The sequence below is a fragment of the Cebus imitator genome, unplaced genomic scaffold (genome assembly GCF_001604975.1).
Source record: "Cebus imitator isolate Cc_AM_T3 unplaced genomic scaffold, Cebus_imitator-1.0 Scaffold299, whole genome shotgun sequence".
NCBI lineage: Eukaryota > Metazoa > Chordata > Mammalia > Primates > Cebidae > Cebus > Cebus imitator.
In genome coordinates this window covers 1309005-1324694 of record NW_016107614.1, presented here as the reverse complement: position 1 = coordinate 1324694, position 15690 = coordinate 1309005, and the positions used below count along the sequence as shown (strand labels likewise).

Here is a 15690-nt window from a genome sequence, read left to right as displayed (position 1 = left end):
AACACACGTGGCAGTGTGATTTGCTGCCTTCCTCCCCATCACCTACATCTGGCATTTCTCCCCTTGCTATCTCTCCCCAGCTTCCCACCCCCCATTTTTTTTTTTTTTTTTTTGTGATAAAGTTTCAATCTTGCCCAGGCTGGAGTGCAGAGGCACAATCTCAGCTCATTGCAACCTCTGCCTCCCAGGTTCAAGAGATTCTCCTGCCTCAGCCTCCCAAGTAGCTGGGATTACAGGCGCGTCACCATGCCCAGCTAATATTCTGTATTTTTAGTAGAGATGGGGTTTCACCATGTTGGGCAAGCTAGTCTCAAATTCCTGACCTCAAGTGATCTGCAGGCCTCAGCCTCCCAAAGTGCTGAGATAACAGGCATGAGCAGTGGCCCTGGCCGGGCACTCCTAACAGGACTGTTGCCCAAGTCCCATCCCTCCTCAGAGGCGGATTCAGCTGTATGTAAGCATCAGTATTTTTTTTTAAGGAGTTGATTCTTTGGGAGACCAAGGTGAGGCAGGTGGATCACCTGAGGTCGGGAGTTTGAGACCAGCCTGACCAACATGGATAAACCCCGTCTCTACTAAAAATACAGAAAAAATTAGCTAGGCCTAGTGGCGCATGCCTGTAATCCCAGCTACTTGGGAGGCTGAGGCAGGAGAATCTCTTGAACCCGGGAGGTGGAGGCTGGGGTGAGTCAAGATGGCACCAGTGTACTCTAGCCTGGGCAACAAGGGTGAAACTCTGTCTCAAAAAAAAAAAAAAAAAGAGTTGATTCTGTCATTCTTACGTACAGCTGCAGCTATAACCACTGCCTTAGAGGCATCAACTCCCAACTTGACTACAGCTTCGGATTCAGCCCAGTCCCTTGTTGTTATTCCTGGGAGTTACCTTTGTTCACCTGACAGAGATGCTGCAGCAGCAGAGGCAGTGTCTCCCTGACGATGCTGGGATGTGTTGATATAGCTGACAAGGCTTGCAGACAGCACAGATACCGGGAGCACTGGGTAGGCCCATCACCTCTAGTCAAATCTGACTCCCCTGAAAGCAACCCATGAGATGAGGGTTCACTGTGTGATAGCAAGCACAAAGGCCCCAAAGCCTTGCTGGGAAGGGAGGGGCCGTAGAAAATGAGAGACACATACCTACACGCAGCTCCTCAGTGAGCTTGGGTACTAAGTGACTGCTGAAGGCCACAGGGTAGAGAGCAGCCAGGGTTCCTGATGCTTCCAGTGCTGCCACCCTGCTGGGGGCGCAGAGCAGATGAGCATTGGCTGAGCCTTGGCTCATTGTTCTCTTTGCCTAGGTCTAATATTAGGCAGATTCAGGAGTGTGGGCTCCCAGCGCCACCTTGCTAAAGAGCAGGACTCAAGTACCTACACCACTGAGTTGGACAGGGCTCCTTAAAGCCTGAGAAGAGAGCAGTTCTACATCTCTCCAACTGGTTAGCAGCCAGAGCCTAACACAGAGCTCACCTCCCCTAAGGAGAGCCAAGAGTCAGAAGCACAGAGCCCTGGTCCTAGCTTGATCTGCTGCTGCCAATACAGAGGCAGGGAACAGCTTGCTCTACATCTCACTGCTTTAAATTCTCACCAACTCTGGGAGTCCTCCTCCAGGAAGCTCAGTCTATACAGGTGACCCACTGCCAGCTCCAAGTCCTCAGAAGATAGGAGATCTGTAGTTAGAAGGGAACATGAATCTCATCTTTTTTCCCCTGAAGCTACCACAACCCTTCCAAGCTCTTATTAGAAATCCCAAATCATCCAGACCAGTGAGAATAGGATAGTAAGGCTGCTCTTCAGTTAGAACAGCCGTACAAGAAAATGACCAATGTACCTGGCTGGGCACCCAAGACTGTGAGTGTATGGATGCCAACAAGCTGAAGCTGGGTGCTGGGGCCTGTTAGGGCCATGAATACCAGTGAGCACAGCTGGTCCTTGAAGCCATTCACAGGCCTTTGATCTAGGGAGAGACAGAGGCCAGGTTACAATGAAGCCACTACATTCCATATCCCTGACTAACCTGTGATGTAGAGACAACCTGCAGTAGATTTTTTTGAGACACGATCTCACTCTGTCACTCAGGCTGAAGCGCAGTGGTGCAATCTTGGCTCACTGCAGCCTCTGCCTCCCAGGTTCAAGCTATTGTCCTGCCTCAACCTCCCAAGTAGCTGGAATTACAGACAGGTCCCACCATGCCTGGCTAATTTTTGTATTTTTAGTAGAGACAGGGTTTCACCATATTGGCCAGGCTGGTCTTGAACTCCTGACTGCAAGTGATCCACCCACCTTGGCTTCCCAAAGGGCTGGGATTATAGGCGTGAGCCACCGTGCCCGGCCTCCTGGGGCAGATTTAAAGAGCTGTCCAGGAGGCATACTGAGAAAACTAAACAGATCTCATCCATCTCATCTGTTAAGTGTTCTCTCATGCTGTAACTTCAGAATAGGAACATTGTTAGACTACTTTTCCACAGCACTCATTGCCCTGCCACTTTATAGGCTGCAGTGTTCAATAGTCCCTAGAGCACTGCAATGGAAGGCAACCTTACCTTTGTCTTCATAGCTCCAATTCTGCTGCAGCTTCAAGAAACCCAGGAGCATTTCAAGGATTGTCCGCCGCTGACTGCTCTGTAATGTTTCAAGGGGTACTGGAGTCAAAAAATATTTTAAAAAATTTCAATCCTGCTACTCTGGATGTAGAGAGAATCCTTTTTTTGTTTCTTCAGGAGATGGGGGTCTTGCTCTGCCACAGCCAGGCTGGAATACGGTAGCATGATTATAGCTCATTGCAGCCCTGATCTCCTAGGTTCAAGTGATTCTCTTGCTTCAGCCTCTTGAGTAGCTGGGACTACAGATGCGTGCCACCATATCCAGCTAACTTACATATATATTTAGAGATGGAGTCTTGCTATGTTGCCCAAGCTGGTCTTTAACTCCTAGCCTCAAGTGATTCTACCGCCTTGGCCTCCCAGAGTGCTGGGATTACAGGCATCAACCACCATGCCCCACTTGGCTAATTAAAAAAAAAAAAATTTTTTTTTTTTTTTTAATAGAGATGGGATCTCACTTTGTTGTCCAAGCTGATCTTGAACTCCTGGCTTCAAGCAATCCTCCCTTCTTGGGAGAATGACCCTTTTATGTAAGAGACAGGGAAAAAGTAAGGGAAGCAGCAGCAGTAATTAATGGGAGCAAAACCCAAGATCTACTATGTGGGCCCAAGATAAAGCCTAGCTCACTCTTAGAAAGGGCACTTAGCACACAGGCCCCATCATTTCCCCCAAAGATTCTGCTCCCTTACCTGACTGTGCTTGTGGAACTGTTCCAGCAGTAAAGGTAGTACGTTGCTGGTGATGTAGTCACAGGCCCGGGCAGATGCACCTGCAGCTGCCTGCAACAGCTTGGCACTAGGCCACACCAGTTTCATGTCCGGCTCACACAGGTGGTGCCTGCAGTCTAGAAAGGCAGCACATCACAGACCTGGGGAGTAGGCCAAACGGCCTGACTCCTCTACATTCCTCAGAGGTTGGAGACTGAGACCCAAGACAGTTTCCAAGCAGTTAACACTCCAGTTGTTCTCAATTCAAAGTAGGGTTATTGCCCCCGAATCACCAAACATGTTGGGGCTTAACATGAAAGGTCACTGGCCCTGAAGGAATGTCATTTCTTTTTTTTTTTTTGAGATGGAGTTTTGCTCGTTGCCCAGGCTGGAGTGCAATGGCGCCATCTTGGCTCACTGCAACCTACGCCTCCTGGGTTCAAGTGATTCCCCTGCCTCAGCCTCCTGAGTAGCTGGGATTACAGGTGTTTGCCACCACACCTGGCTATTTTTGTGTATTTTTAGTAGAGACGGGGTTTTACCATGTTGGCCAGGCTGGTCTTGAACTCTTGACCTCAGGTGATCCACTCACCTTGGCCTCCCAAAGTGTAGGGATTATAGGTGTGAGGCACCACGCCTGGCCAAGGAATGTCATTTCTATTTTGCTCACTCCCCTTTCTGGCTGCCACAGCCCCTTACCCTGTAAAATGTTGTTAAGGAAGGAGTCAAGGAGGTCCTCAGCATCAGCACTCAGCACAGAGCGAGACAAACACACAGTCAGGGAGTGGAGGGCCGCCAGGCCCTCTGCCTCCACCCGCTCACTTGCCGTCTGGAACACCTGTCAGGGAGGAATCCCATGGCTACTGAGGTAAGCCTGCACCAGGTAAGACCCACCCAATCCACTGCCTATTTCCTTGTTGTAGAGGGGAGTGAGAACCTCTAGGACACAGCAATAGAAATTAACACCCCAGCTGAGTATCTTCTCAGCTGCTGTGTTCTAACCAAGTCCTTAGTTGCACTCAGGATTGAGACACATATTTTCTGAGAAACAGAAAGCCAACTCTGAGCAGTGGTTTTGCTCACCTTTCTATTCACCACGGTGCCAGAGGCACCATGGCTTGCACTCCTTGCCACAGAAGGACAAGAACTGGGTAATGTGCAAAGGTGATCAACTGCTCTTACCAAGCAGCTGACCGTCACATAGGGGCTCTCTCTCTCGTCATTCAACTAGAATTATGTCCCCCTGCTTGCCTCCTGAATAACCAGGCATAATACCTTGGCCCTGGGGATGACAGAGGGAAAAGGACAGGATGTATTATTTCCCCTCATGCCTGACAATTGAGAATTAACAGTGGTGAGTTTATCTGAGTAACACTCACCTCTCTGCGGATAGAAGCCCAAAGGCTGGGGAGGAAGTCCTTCAGTTCCTTCTGTCCATACACAGCACAGCAAGCATTCTGCCAAGGAAATCATTACTATCACTTATATACACACTCAGATATCCTCGAATATGCAGGCACCTCAGCATAATGGCACCTGAAGGAGCCAGTTAAGATTTTTAATAGTCCTATTCAGGGAAAAGAGAAGTAGGAGATTACCCTGGTTGATAAAATTGAAGCCTAAAGGGGAGTCCTGGTCAGCCTTTCCTCAGTTACTGTGGGATGGGACAAGGCAATATGTAGCTGGGGGCTTTAGGTCGACGCAGAGGCCCGAATCCTGGGTATCCTCTTCTGAGGCCCATTAACTGTTCCTTGTCTACCAAGAATCTATATCCTTTAGCATCCCTAACGTGTCAAAAGGTAGCTTGGTCTTGTAAGGAGAAAAATCACTCACCAACGTCTGTAGAGAATCCAACTTGGCACTCAGAATCTCAGAATCCACTTTCTCAATCAGCAGAGGCAGCAGAAACTGTGGGACAGAAAGAAGATTTTTTTTTTTTTTTTTTTTTGAGACGTGGTCTCACTACTGTTGCCTAGGCTGCAGTACAATGGCACGATCTTGGCTCCCTGCAACCTCTACCTCCCGGGTTCAAGCAACTCTCCTGCCCTCAGCCTACTGAGTAGCTGGGATTACAGGCATGTGCCAGCATGTCTGGCTAACTTTTTGTATTTTTAGTAAAGACGGGGTTTCACTGTGTTGGTCAGGCTGGTCTCAAACTCCTGACCTCATGATCCGCCCACCTTAGCCTTCCAACGTGTTGGAATTACAGGTGTGAGCCACTGAGCCCGACCTCAGAAGGAAGATCTTAAGCCTGAGATGGGTGGTGCCTCAGTCACGTCAAGGTCAACCATTAGTCCCAGAAGCAGGTACTACATCAAGGAGCTACAAGTCAGGAGCTACGATGGTTAAGCTAACTTTCCTGCCAAGCGGTGGCCAGAATCCCACTACCTCAAAAACAGGCAAGCTGACAAAGTTATAGGATTTCAAAAGACAGCACCATTTAGGGATTGGGTTTATTTATTTTTTTGTGTGGGGGGATGAGGTCTCCTTATGTTGCCCAGGTTGGATTTGAACTCCTGGGTTTAAGTGATTCTTTCCACTCAAACTCCTCCTGAGTAGCTGGGACTATTGGTGTGCCCACTGCACCCAGCTCTGGATTATGATTTCAAAGGAAGAGATGGTAAACTTTTCTCCATCGAAGTTCTGAAGATACCTGCCGCACAAGACGCTTGCAGGATGTCATCCCCTACAGTGTATACCAGATATTCTTCTCACATGCTTTTACTACTTTTTCAGAGCCTTCTATGGGCAGAGGCTATATACCTTAACCTTGGCTAGACCCACCTCAGCAAATCGCGGTGTAGAAGCCAGCACATTTCGAAGACTCAGGATGAGATCTTCTCTCTGGATACCATAGGGATCATTAGGTGGCTGGAAAAGGGAGAAGGGCTGTGGGTTTGTGTAACATTTCAGACTAACCTTGAACACAGGCTTGAACGTGGTAGCCCTGCAGAAAAGGGTGATATTCATACCCAATCAGGAAAGATAGTAAGACATGAGGCCCCAGCAAGAAGATAGGCTTGACCATATATATTCCTAGGGAGTTTTTGTCTTTAGGCATTTTAAAAAATCTGATTCTACATTTTCTATCTGATCTATCATTTTACCACTCAGAGATAAGCAGGCTTAACTTTCTGGTATATTGCTTTCTTTTCTGATATATATTGTTACTATGTGCTAGTATATACTGTTTCCGTATAAAATATGTGTACTTAAAAATGATCATTTTGTACATGTGGTTTAACACATTAAGAACATTTTTTTTTTCTTTTTTTTTGGACACTAGAGGCAGTGGAATCTCCACAGGAATAAGAACATTTTTAATGGTATTATTCTTTCACAGCATTAGTTTTAATGGCTATGATTTCATTTTGTGGTTTTATCTAAATAATTCCTTGTTGGACTTTTCCATTTTTTTTCACCCTTATAAAAAGCTGTAATTTGGCCAGGCATGGCGGCTCACACCTGTAATCCCAGCACTTTGGGAGGCTGAGGTGGGCAGATCACAAGGTCAAGAGATTGAGAGCAAACCCCATGTCTACAAAAAATATAAAAATTAGGCAGGTGTGTTGGCATGCACCTATAATCCCAGCTACTTTGGAGGCTGAGACATGAGAATCGCTTGAGCCTGGGAGTTAGGGGTTGCAGTGAGCCAAGACAGAGCCACTGCAATCCAGCATGGGTGACAGAGTCAGACTCCATCTCCAAAAAGAAAATAATAAATCCCTTTGGTATGTTTTTGGTGGCGTTTTCAAAGAGAAACAGGAAAACCTGATTTATGTTTTCAGTCTGTCATCGTAGCACAGAAACCATCAAGGCTTTCTATGTTTTCAGAATTACAGGTTTTTATTTATTTTTATTTATTTTATTTTTATTTCTTGAGGCAGAGTCTCGCTCTGTGGCCAGGCTGGAGTGCAGTGGCGCAATCTCGGCTCGCTGTAACCTCTGCCTCCTGGGTTCAAGTGCTTCTCCTACCTCAGCCTCCCAAGTAGCTGGGACTACAGGCACATGCCACCACACCCAGCTAATTTTTGTATTTTTAGTAGAGATGGGGTTTTACCATACTGGCCAGACTGGTCTTGAACTCCTGACCTCAAATGATCCACCCACCTAAGTCTCCCAAAGTGCTGGGATTACAAGTGTTAAGCCACCAAGCCTGGTCTGGTTTCTGTTTTCATGACTTGACTTTGACAGAAAAGATAAAACTGTGGAATTCTCTTATAAAGTAACAAAAAGACAGAGATACAAAATAGAAAACAAAAGATCAGAAAATCAGAGGTCCAACAGAAGATCAGTGAGAGTTCCAAAATGAAGGAACAGAGAAAACAGAGGGGAAGAAATCATTAATTAAAGAATTCAAGAAAAATTTTCAGGACTAATAATGAGTTACCAGATTGACACGGCTACTAAGTACCCAACACAATGCATGAAACAGACCAATACTAAGGCATATCACTGTGAAGTTTCAATATATTTGGGAGAACCAGACTTACCAGTTTTTTTTTTTTTTAGACGGAGTCTCGCTCTGTCGTCCAGGCTGGAGTGCAGTGGCACGACCTCAGCTCACTGTAACCTCTGCCTCCCGGGTTCATGCGATTCCCCTACCTCAGCCTCCTGCATAGCTGGGACTATGGGCGCATGCCACCATGCCCGGTTAATTTTTTGCATTTTTAGTAGAGATATGGTTTCACCGTATTGGTCAGGCTGGTCTTGAACTCCTGACCTTGTGATCTGCCCACCTCAGCCTCCCAAAGTGCTGGGATTACATGCATGAGCCACTGCACCCGGCCACTTACCAGTTTTTAGAGAGAAGGAAAAAATTGTAACTACAAAGGTTTATGAAACAGAAGAAATTCAGACTTCTCTATAGCAAATGAAAGCTAGATAATTAGATTTAAATGTAGCAATGCCTTCAAAATCTTGGGGGAAAATAATTTCTACTCTTTATTTTTTGGTGATAGAGTCTGGCTCTGTCATCCAGGCTGGAATGCAGTGGCATGATCTTGGCTCACTATAACCTCTGCCTCCCTGGCCCACATCATCCTCCCACCTCTGCTTCCCCATTATTAGAGGCTATAGGCTTGGACACCACGCCCAGCTGATTTTTGTATTTCTTACAGAGACAGGGTTTCGCCACGGTGCCCAGGCTGGTCTTGAACTCCTGAGCTCAAGCAATCCACCTGCCTGGGCCTCCCAAAGTACTGGGATTATAAGGGTCCGCTACTGTACCTGGCCGCCTTCTCAGGTGCAATCAAAGTGCACTACAGCCTCAAACTCCTAGCCTCAGGTGATTATTCTGCCTCAGCCTCACAAATAGCTGGGACTACAGACATGTGCAACTGCATCCAGTGAGAATTCCCGTCCTTTTTTTTTCATTCCCTTTTTTTTTTTTTTTTTAACATAGAGTTTCCCTCTTGTTGCCCAGGCTGGAGTACAATGGTGCAATCTCAGCTCACTGCAACCTCTGCGTCCCAGGTTCAAGTGATTCTCCTGCCTCCGCCTCCCAAGTAGCTGGGATTACAGGTGCCCACTACCACCTGTGGCTAATTTTTATATTTTTAGTACAGACTGTGTTTCATCATGTTGGCAAGGCTGGCCTCGAACTCCTGACCTCAGGTGATCCACCTGCTTTGGCCTCCTAAAATGCTGGGATTACAGGCATGAGCCACTGTGGCTGTCCTAGAATTCCTATTCTTAAACTACATACCCATACTACCAAAGATGAGAGAAAAGATTGAAGACATTTTAGGTTTAAAAAAATCTAAAAAATTCTCACTTCTTCATACATTCTCTCAGGAAAATACTAAAGAATATAAACCACCAAACTGAAGGGCTAAACCACAAAATGATGAATATTTGAACTCAGGAAATAGGAGATCTGATCCAAAAAAAAAGCATAAGGGAATCTAGCATGATGGCAAAGGAAGATCCAATATCTACTCTGCATTAGGAGTAAAAAGCAACCCGTTGAAACTGTATGGCTAAGAATGGTTTTAACATTTTTAATGTTTGAAACAAATCAAGAGTATCCTGTGACAACTGAAAATATGAAATTCAAATTTTAGTGTTCATAAAAAAACTTTTATTGGGATATAGCTACTATAGCTGTTCCTGTGTCTGTGGCTGTTTTTGTGCAATAAGAGCAGAGTTGAAGAGACCATATGACCCACAAAGCTACGGTCTGGCCTTTTACAGAAAAAGTTGGCCTGGCATGGTGGCTTATGCCTGTAACCCCAACACTTTGGGAAGTCGAGGCAGGTGGATGGCTTGAGCCCAGGAGTTCAAGACCAGCCTGGGCAACATGGCAAAACCCTGGCTCTACAGAAAAATACAATTACCTGAGAGTAGTGTTGTGTGCCTATAGTTACAGCTACTTGCGAGGCAGAGGTAGGAGGATCACCAGAGTCCAGGGAGGTGGAGGCTACAGTGAGCTGTGTTGGCGCCTCTACACTGCAGCCTGGTTGACAGTGAGAGCCTGCCAAAAAAATAAATAAATAAAATAAGGCCGGGCGCGGTGGCTCACGCCTGTAATCCCAGCACTTTGGGAGGCCGAGACGGGTGGATCACGAGGTTAAGAGATCGAGACCATCCTGGTCAACATGGTGAAACCCCGTCTCTACTAAAGATACAAAAAATTAGCTGGGCATGGTGGCGCGTGCCTGTAATCCCAGCTGCTCAGGAGGTTGAGGCAGGAGAATTGCCTGAACCCAGGAGGCGGAGGTTGCGGTGAGCCGAGATCGCGCCATTGCACTCCAGCCTGGGTAACGTGAGTGAAACTCCGTCTCAAAAAAATAAAATAAAATAAAATAAAAAATAAAAGTTTGCCAACCCCTTCTTAGAGTGAGCATATAGGCATAGTGAAGAAACTGAACCTTAAACTCTTCAGATCCACTACAATGGCAGGCAATCAATACTGATTTGTAGCTGGGCATGGTGGCTTATGTGTGTAATCCCAGCACTTTAGGAGGCTGAGGCAGGTGGATCAGTTGAGGTCAGGAGTTCAAGACCAAACTGGAAAGCATGGCAAAACCCTATCTCTACTAAAAATACAAAAACAAACAAACAAAAATTAGTAGAACATGGTGGCACACAACTGTAATCCCAGCTACTCAGGTGACTGAGGCATAAGAATCACTTGAATCCAGGAGTCAGGGGTTGCAGTGAGCAGGGATCACGCCCCTGCACTCTGGCCTGGGCAACAGAGTGAGACTGTCATAGAAACAAAATAAAACAAACCAACAAAGAAAACCCCAATTTATAAGATAATAAAGAATACCTGTAACTCAAATAGTTAAACTCAAACTAAAGCCAGGTGTCTGTTTTAATTAATATCTTGACAAGAGCTTTCTGCTTCTGACAGACTGCCATGGAGAATAACATACAAAAATCTGCTTGAATGAGAGAAACTCTCCTAATATTACCTATAACTTTGTTTTGCCTAGATTATCTCTGTGAACATATATAAATAGATGTGAACAGTGATTGTTTCTAATGGAAAAATGGACAGTGGCAGTAAAGGGGTATGAAAGACATTTATTTACCCTTTAAATGCTGAATCATGCTCATTGTATAACCTTTCAAAAAAATGGATGAGGCTGGGCATGGTGGCTTACGCCTGTAATCCCAGCACTTCGGCAGGCCGAGGCAGGTGGATCCCAAGGTCAGGAGTTTGAGACCAGCCTGACCAACATGGCAAAACCCCGTCTCTACTAAAAATACAAACATTAGCTGGGCACGGTGGCGCGCATGTAATCCCAGCTACTTGGAAGGCTGAGGCAGGAGAATCGCTTGAACCCTGGAGGCGGAGGTTGCAGTGAGCGCAGATTGTGCCACTGCACTCCAGCCTGGGTGACAGAGTGAGACCAAAAATACAAAAGAATTAACTGGGCATGGTGACGTATGCCTGTAATCCCAGCTACTTGGGAGGCTGAGGCAGGAGAATTGCTTGAACTCAGGAGGCAGAGACTGTAGTGAGCCAGGATTGCACCACTGCACTACAGCCTGGGTGATAGTGAGAGACTCTGTCTCAAAAAAAATAAAAAAATAAAAAATAAAAAAAGATGAAATACTGTTCCTCTCCCTGAAATTATAAACGCACATATTCTTTGACCTACCAATTTCTTTTAGGAGTTTATTCTATCATTATATCCATTTGTATGAAAGTTGTAGCATTGCTTATAACAGCAAAAGATTATCAACAATCCATAAAGGACTAGTGAAATTAATTTGTTATTTCTGGTCAAAGGAATATTATGCAGCCATAAAGAATGAAAGAGCTAACTTATATACTGATATGGAATATTCTCCAAGACATAGTGTTCAGTGAAAAAAGCAAAGTACAGGAGAAATGTGTGTGTGTACATGCCGGCGTGTACACACACTATGATTCTGGAGAGGTGGTGTTAAGGCATTTGCTTATACAGAGATGAAAAAGCTCTGTAAAGATAACAATCATAACTGATAACTTGGTTGATTATAGAGAAAGAGGATAGTAGGGAGATTTTCCACCCTTTTGGACTTCGAATCATGTGAATGAATTATCTTTTCAAAACCAACACAAAACACAAAATAAAGGCCAGGTGCAGTGGCTCACGCCTGTACTCCCAGCACTTTGGGAGCGGTGGTGGGAGGACCACAAGGTCAGGAGTTCAAGACTAGCCTGGCCAAGATGGTGAAACCCCATCTCTACTAAAAATACAAAAAAATTAGCCAGGTGTGGTGGTGGGTGCCCTAATCCCAGCTACTCAAGAGGCTGAAGCAGAGAATTGTTTGAACCCGGGAAGCGGAGGCTACAGTGAGCCAAGATCGCGCCACCGCACTCCAGCCTGGGTGACAAGAGCGAGCCCCCATCTCAAAAAATAACAAAAAGCACAAAAACAAAGTAAAAACAGAAGAATGTGGTGGCTAAACCAGGATCTTTCAAGATTTCAAGGGTATAAATTCTTCCGAGTTAGAAAAAGGAATTCTAATTATGAGAGATGAAAAGATTCATTTCAGGAGAGAAGTGGTGTCCCAAGGAACATGGCAACTAAATAAGCTGGTAAGAAATTCCTTATAGCAAAGATGGTGGCGTCACGATAAAGGCAATGAGGTCAATATGCTATTTGGCATGCTGCAATAGAATGCCTTTTATTTCTTTCAAACCACTAATGCTTGCAGTATACACACCCACACAGTGATGAAACTCTGAGTATTTGGCAGTAGAAGGGAACTCAACTGCAGAGTGGGAGGAAGGCCCGAGAGGGTCAGAGCAAACACCTTCTGTACACTGTGCACAACTGTGCCTTCTTTGTTTTGTCATTTTGTTTCTATAGCCTGAGATGCCCTGTTCAATTCCACAATCATATCCTATGCATCCCTCACAAACCAGCTGAAATCCTATCTTAACTGTGAAGTAAGTTCCTGCCTACTCTAGCTCACACCGAACTCTTTTCTTCTCTGAAAAGTTATAGCACTACTCATTTTCCTACCTAATCTCCTATTGTTACTTAAATGTTTTAGCCTTAAGGGCAGGAACAGTGTTTTGCAATCCTGTAGCCTTCAGCACTAAATACAATGTTAAGGAGCTTAAGAATCCCCCAAATACATGCTGCTTTGAATCCTTCCTTATATGTCAAATGCTTTTCCACTTCCTGGTTTATTAAAATATAAAATAATGAGGGTAGGGATTGTTGACCTGTACCCTCAGTGCCCAGAACAGAGCTTGGCACATAGCAGATACTCAACAAACATATGAATCAATCAATGAAGGTGCTACTTACAGGGGTAAAATCGATAGGGAAATAACAGGATGTCACTTCAAACAGCTCTTCCACAAAGGGTCCTGTGGCAACAGAAAAAGAATGAGGTTGGCTTATCAGCTTAATTCATCTGATAAAGCCCCAACCAGCTAATCATGGCTACCACAATGTACCCAGGCTATAGTCCCTGGAGATGAGGTCATGGACGATGCGGAAGGCCACCAGAAGATTACGAGGATCCTTTTCCCCATCCATCACCTGGATGAAGCCAAAGGTGAAGTCAGCTCCTAGGCCCTTTAGCTCTGGGAAGGAAAGAAAAGGTTACTATACTGCCCCAAAGGACAGAAAGTGTGGGCTTTCCGGTGGCCTGTGTTCTCCCTCTGTGATCACTGCCTCCCCTTTCCCTTCAGGGCTGACCCTTTTTCTATTCCAAGAGAGTACTCAGTGAAGAGATGTGCAACAGTATACACACTGTTGTGGAGGTAAGAATTTAAAACACTGGCTCAAACAAACTCTACTCTTCCTTTACTTCACTGGTGAGAGAGCGGACCCCCCCTTCTCTTTATCATTCTCTCTCAGGATACCAGCTTTTCTATATAATCCCAGGGTAAAATGAGTCCTACTAATAGGGGAAAAAGTAGGCTGTGCATGCTTTTGACATTTCCCAGAAGGCTCTGCCTCTTACCTTCTTCCCGGGTTCGCATAAAATTGGTAATGATATTGTAGACTGTGTGTCGGTCCACCTGTGGCAGGGACTTGGGCGTGGGGGAGAAAGGAAGTGAAGAAAATACTCAAAGAATACCTCAGCTGACACAGCTGACACAGCTAGTTCTTGCTTCATAATCTCTAAGTGATCAGTGCTCTTTACACCAGCATAAGATCAGTCTAAGAAGAACTACAAAGAAAGGGTATGGCTATTGATTCAGCAGCACATCAGTGGTGCTAATAATTCAAACCAGCCTGATGGATGGATGCCTTACTTTCTGTAGGTATAAGAGGACACAGGTCAGATCTATGGCATGCACAGCTCTCCTTGTCTGGTCGCAAAGAAGAGCATATAAACATTCACAAGATCCAAAAGAATTCAGAACTTAGAAGGCAATAATTTTTGCTATTGAATCCCAGTTATGTCAAGGGGTGGAGACAGAGGAGAATACCAACATGACTGTTATCCCTCACCTGTACATGCACTTCCTGGAAGATGGCTTTAAGCACAGAAACAGCCAGCCCTGGGGGCAAGGCCACACACAGGCTCTAGGGGAGAAGAGAAGGTATGTGAACACTGAAGGAATTGCAGCATAGCCTCCAAGACACAACCCTAAAACAGGCCTAATTAGCTACTGTGAGAATCACTGCATCCTGGTTAAGGAATAAGTACTAACAGTGAGAATCTTTCTTAAGCTGATGCATCCTCTGCAATTTCCAGCTGGCTCTGGTTTCCAGTCCCCCAAAGTACACTTTTACTCTCTAGGGGAAAACAGAAGTAGAGTTGGTGACACTAATTTAGTCCCACATTTGGGCACCTGCTCCTCAGCATGTGAACCATCACACTCAAAGTGCAAGGAGAGAACTAGACAGGGGCTTCCTTGAACAATGTTATGTAATTAAATGAAGGAGAACTCACAAGTGCCTTCAAACCCTGCAGGACAGATGGGATCACAAGATGATGGTCCTTCAGCCGGTTCTCACAGAAGAGTATCAGGTGTACCACTGCACAAACCAGATTCAGCCATTAGTTTACATAGGCACAAGGAGGGCCCAACAGTTTTGCCTAAGTCTATAATGGTTGTTTCAGTTTGGGTTCCACTACAAATTTTCTCTTTCAACAAGACATATATCCTATGCTGTCCCATTTGAAGGTGTTTTGACTTGATCAATCAGAAAAACAGGGGAACATTTCTTGATATCCATTCTCATATAGGTCCACAGTAAAACCCACTCTCAGCCCAAAACTGCCTTTCAACAGAACTGGAGTCCACACATTTTTTCTCAACGGGCCAGACAGTAAATATTATAGGCTTATAGGATACGGTCTCTATCCCAACTACTCAATTCTGCTGTTTTAACAAAAAAGTAGCATAGACAACAGGGAAATAAATGAGTGTAGCTGTTCCAATAAAACTATATTAATGAAAACAGGGTGTATGATGTGCTCTTTTTTATGTGTGAAATCTTATATTTTTTCTGTGTATATATTTTAAAATTTATATAGATGATATAATACACACACACACCCACACCTCCCAAACAGGCTGTAAGCTGGGCATGTGGTGCTTCTTCCAAGGACCCTTAGATTGACCCCAGGAGAAGCCCTAGCTGTTGTCCCCCATTTGATGCCCTTTTTCAGCAGGAAGTAGCCAAAGAAGTTGTCACCCAAAACCCCCTAACAGCAATTAGTGTGGCATCTCCACAGGGAGGAATGTTGTAGGAATTAGTAAGAAATTATTTTAGGCAGATAGAGGAAAAGCGGTCCTTGGGAAGTTTTCATTTTTTAAAGCATGCCATTAGAAACTGGGTCCACCCAGCCGGGCGCAGTGGCTCAAGCCTGTAATCCCAGCACTGTGGGAGGCCGAGGCGGGTGGATCACAAGGTCAAGAGATCGAGACCATCCTGGTCAACATGGTGAAACCCCGTCTCTACTAA

General features: G+C 45.3%; 1 protein-coding gene across 5 annotated transcripts in view; it reads right to left on the bottom strand.

The window, feature by feature from the left end:
* Positions 1-15690, bottom strand: part of MMS19 (MMS19 homolog, cytosolic iron-sulfur assembly component) — a 45288-nt gene that overhangs the window by 8042 nt on the left and 21556 nt on the right. For 3 of the 5 annotated variants that reach the window (XM_037729352.1, XM_017502757.2, XM_017502760.2), the window contains exons 4-18: positions 14672-14757; positions 14227-14301; positions 13733-13802; positions 13221-13349; positions 13069-13130; positions 6092-6178; positions 5141-5215; positions 4687-4764; positions 4007-4145; positions 3290-3444; positions 2541-2619; positions 1829-1954; positions 1586-1667; positions 1138-1238; positions 884-1033 (exon numbers count right to left, since the gene is read on the bottom strand). In XM_037729352.1, the coding sequence (XP_037585280.1) occupies positions 884-1033; positions 1138-1238; positions 1586-1667; positions 1829-1954; positions 2541-2619; positions 3290-3444; positions 4007-4145; positions 4687-4764; positions 5141-5215; positions 6092-6178; positions 13069-13130; positions 13221-13349; positions 13733-13751 (1282 nt within the window). In that variant the 5' untranslated portion in view covers positions 13752-13802; positions 14227-14301; positions 14672-14757. Of the gene's footprint in view, positions 1-883; positions 1034-1137; positions 1239-1585; positions 1668-1828; positions 1955-2540; positions 2620-3289; positions 3445-4006; positions 4168-4686; positions 4765-5140; positions 5216-6091; positions 6179-13068; positions 13131-13220; positions 13350-13732; positions 13803-14226; positions 14302-14671; positions 14758-15690 lie in introns of all 5 variants that reach the window. The other 2 variants (XM_017502758.2, XM_037729353.1) reach the window with 2 other exon arrangements.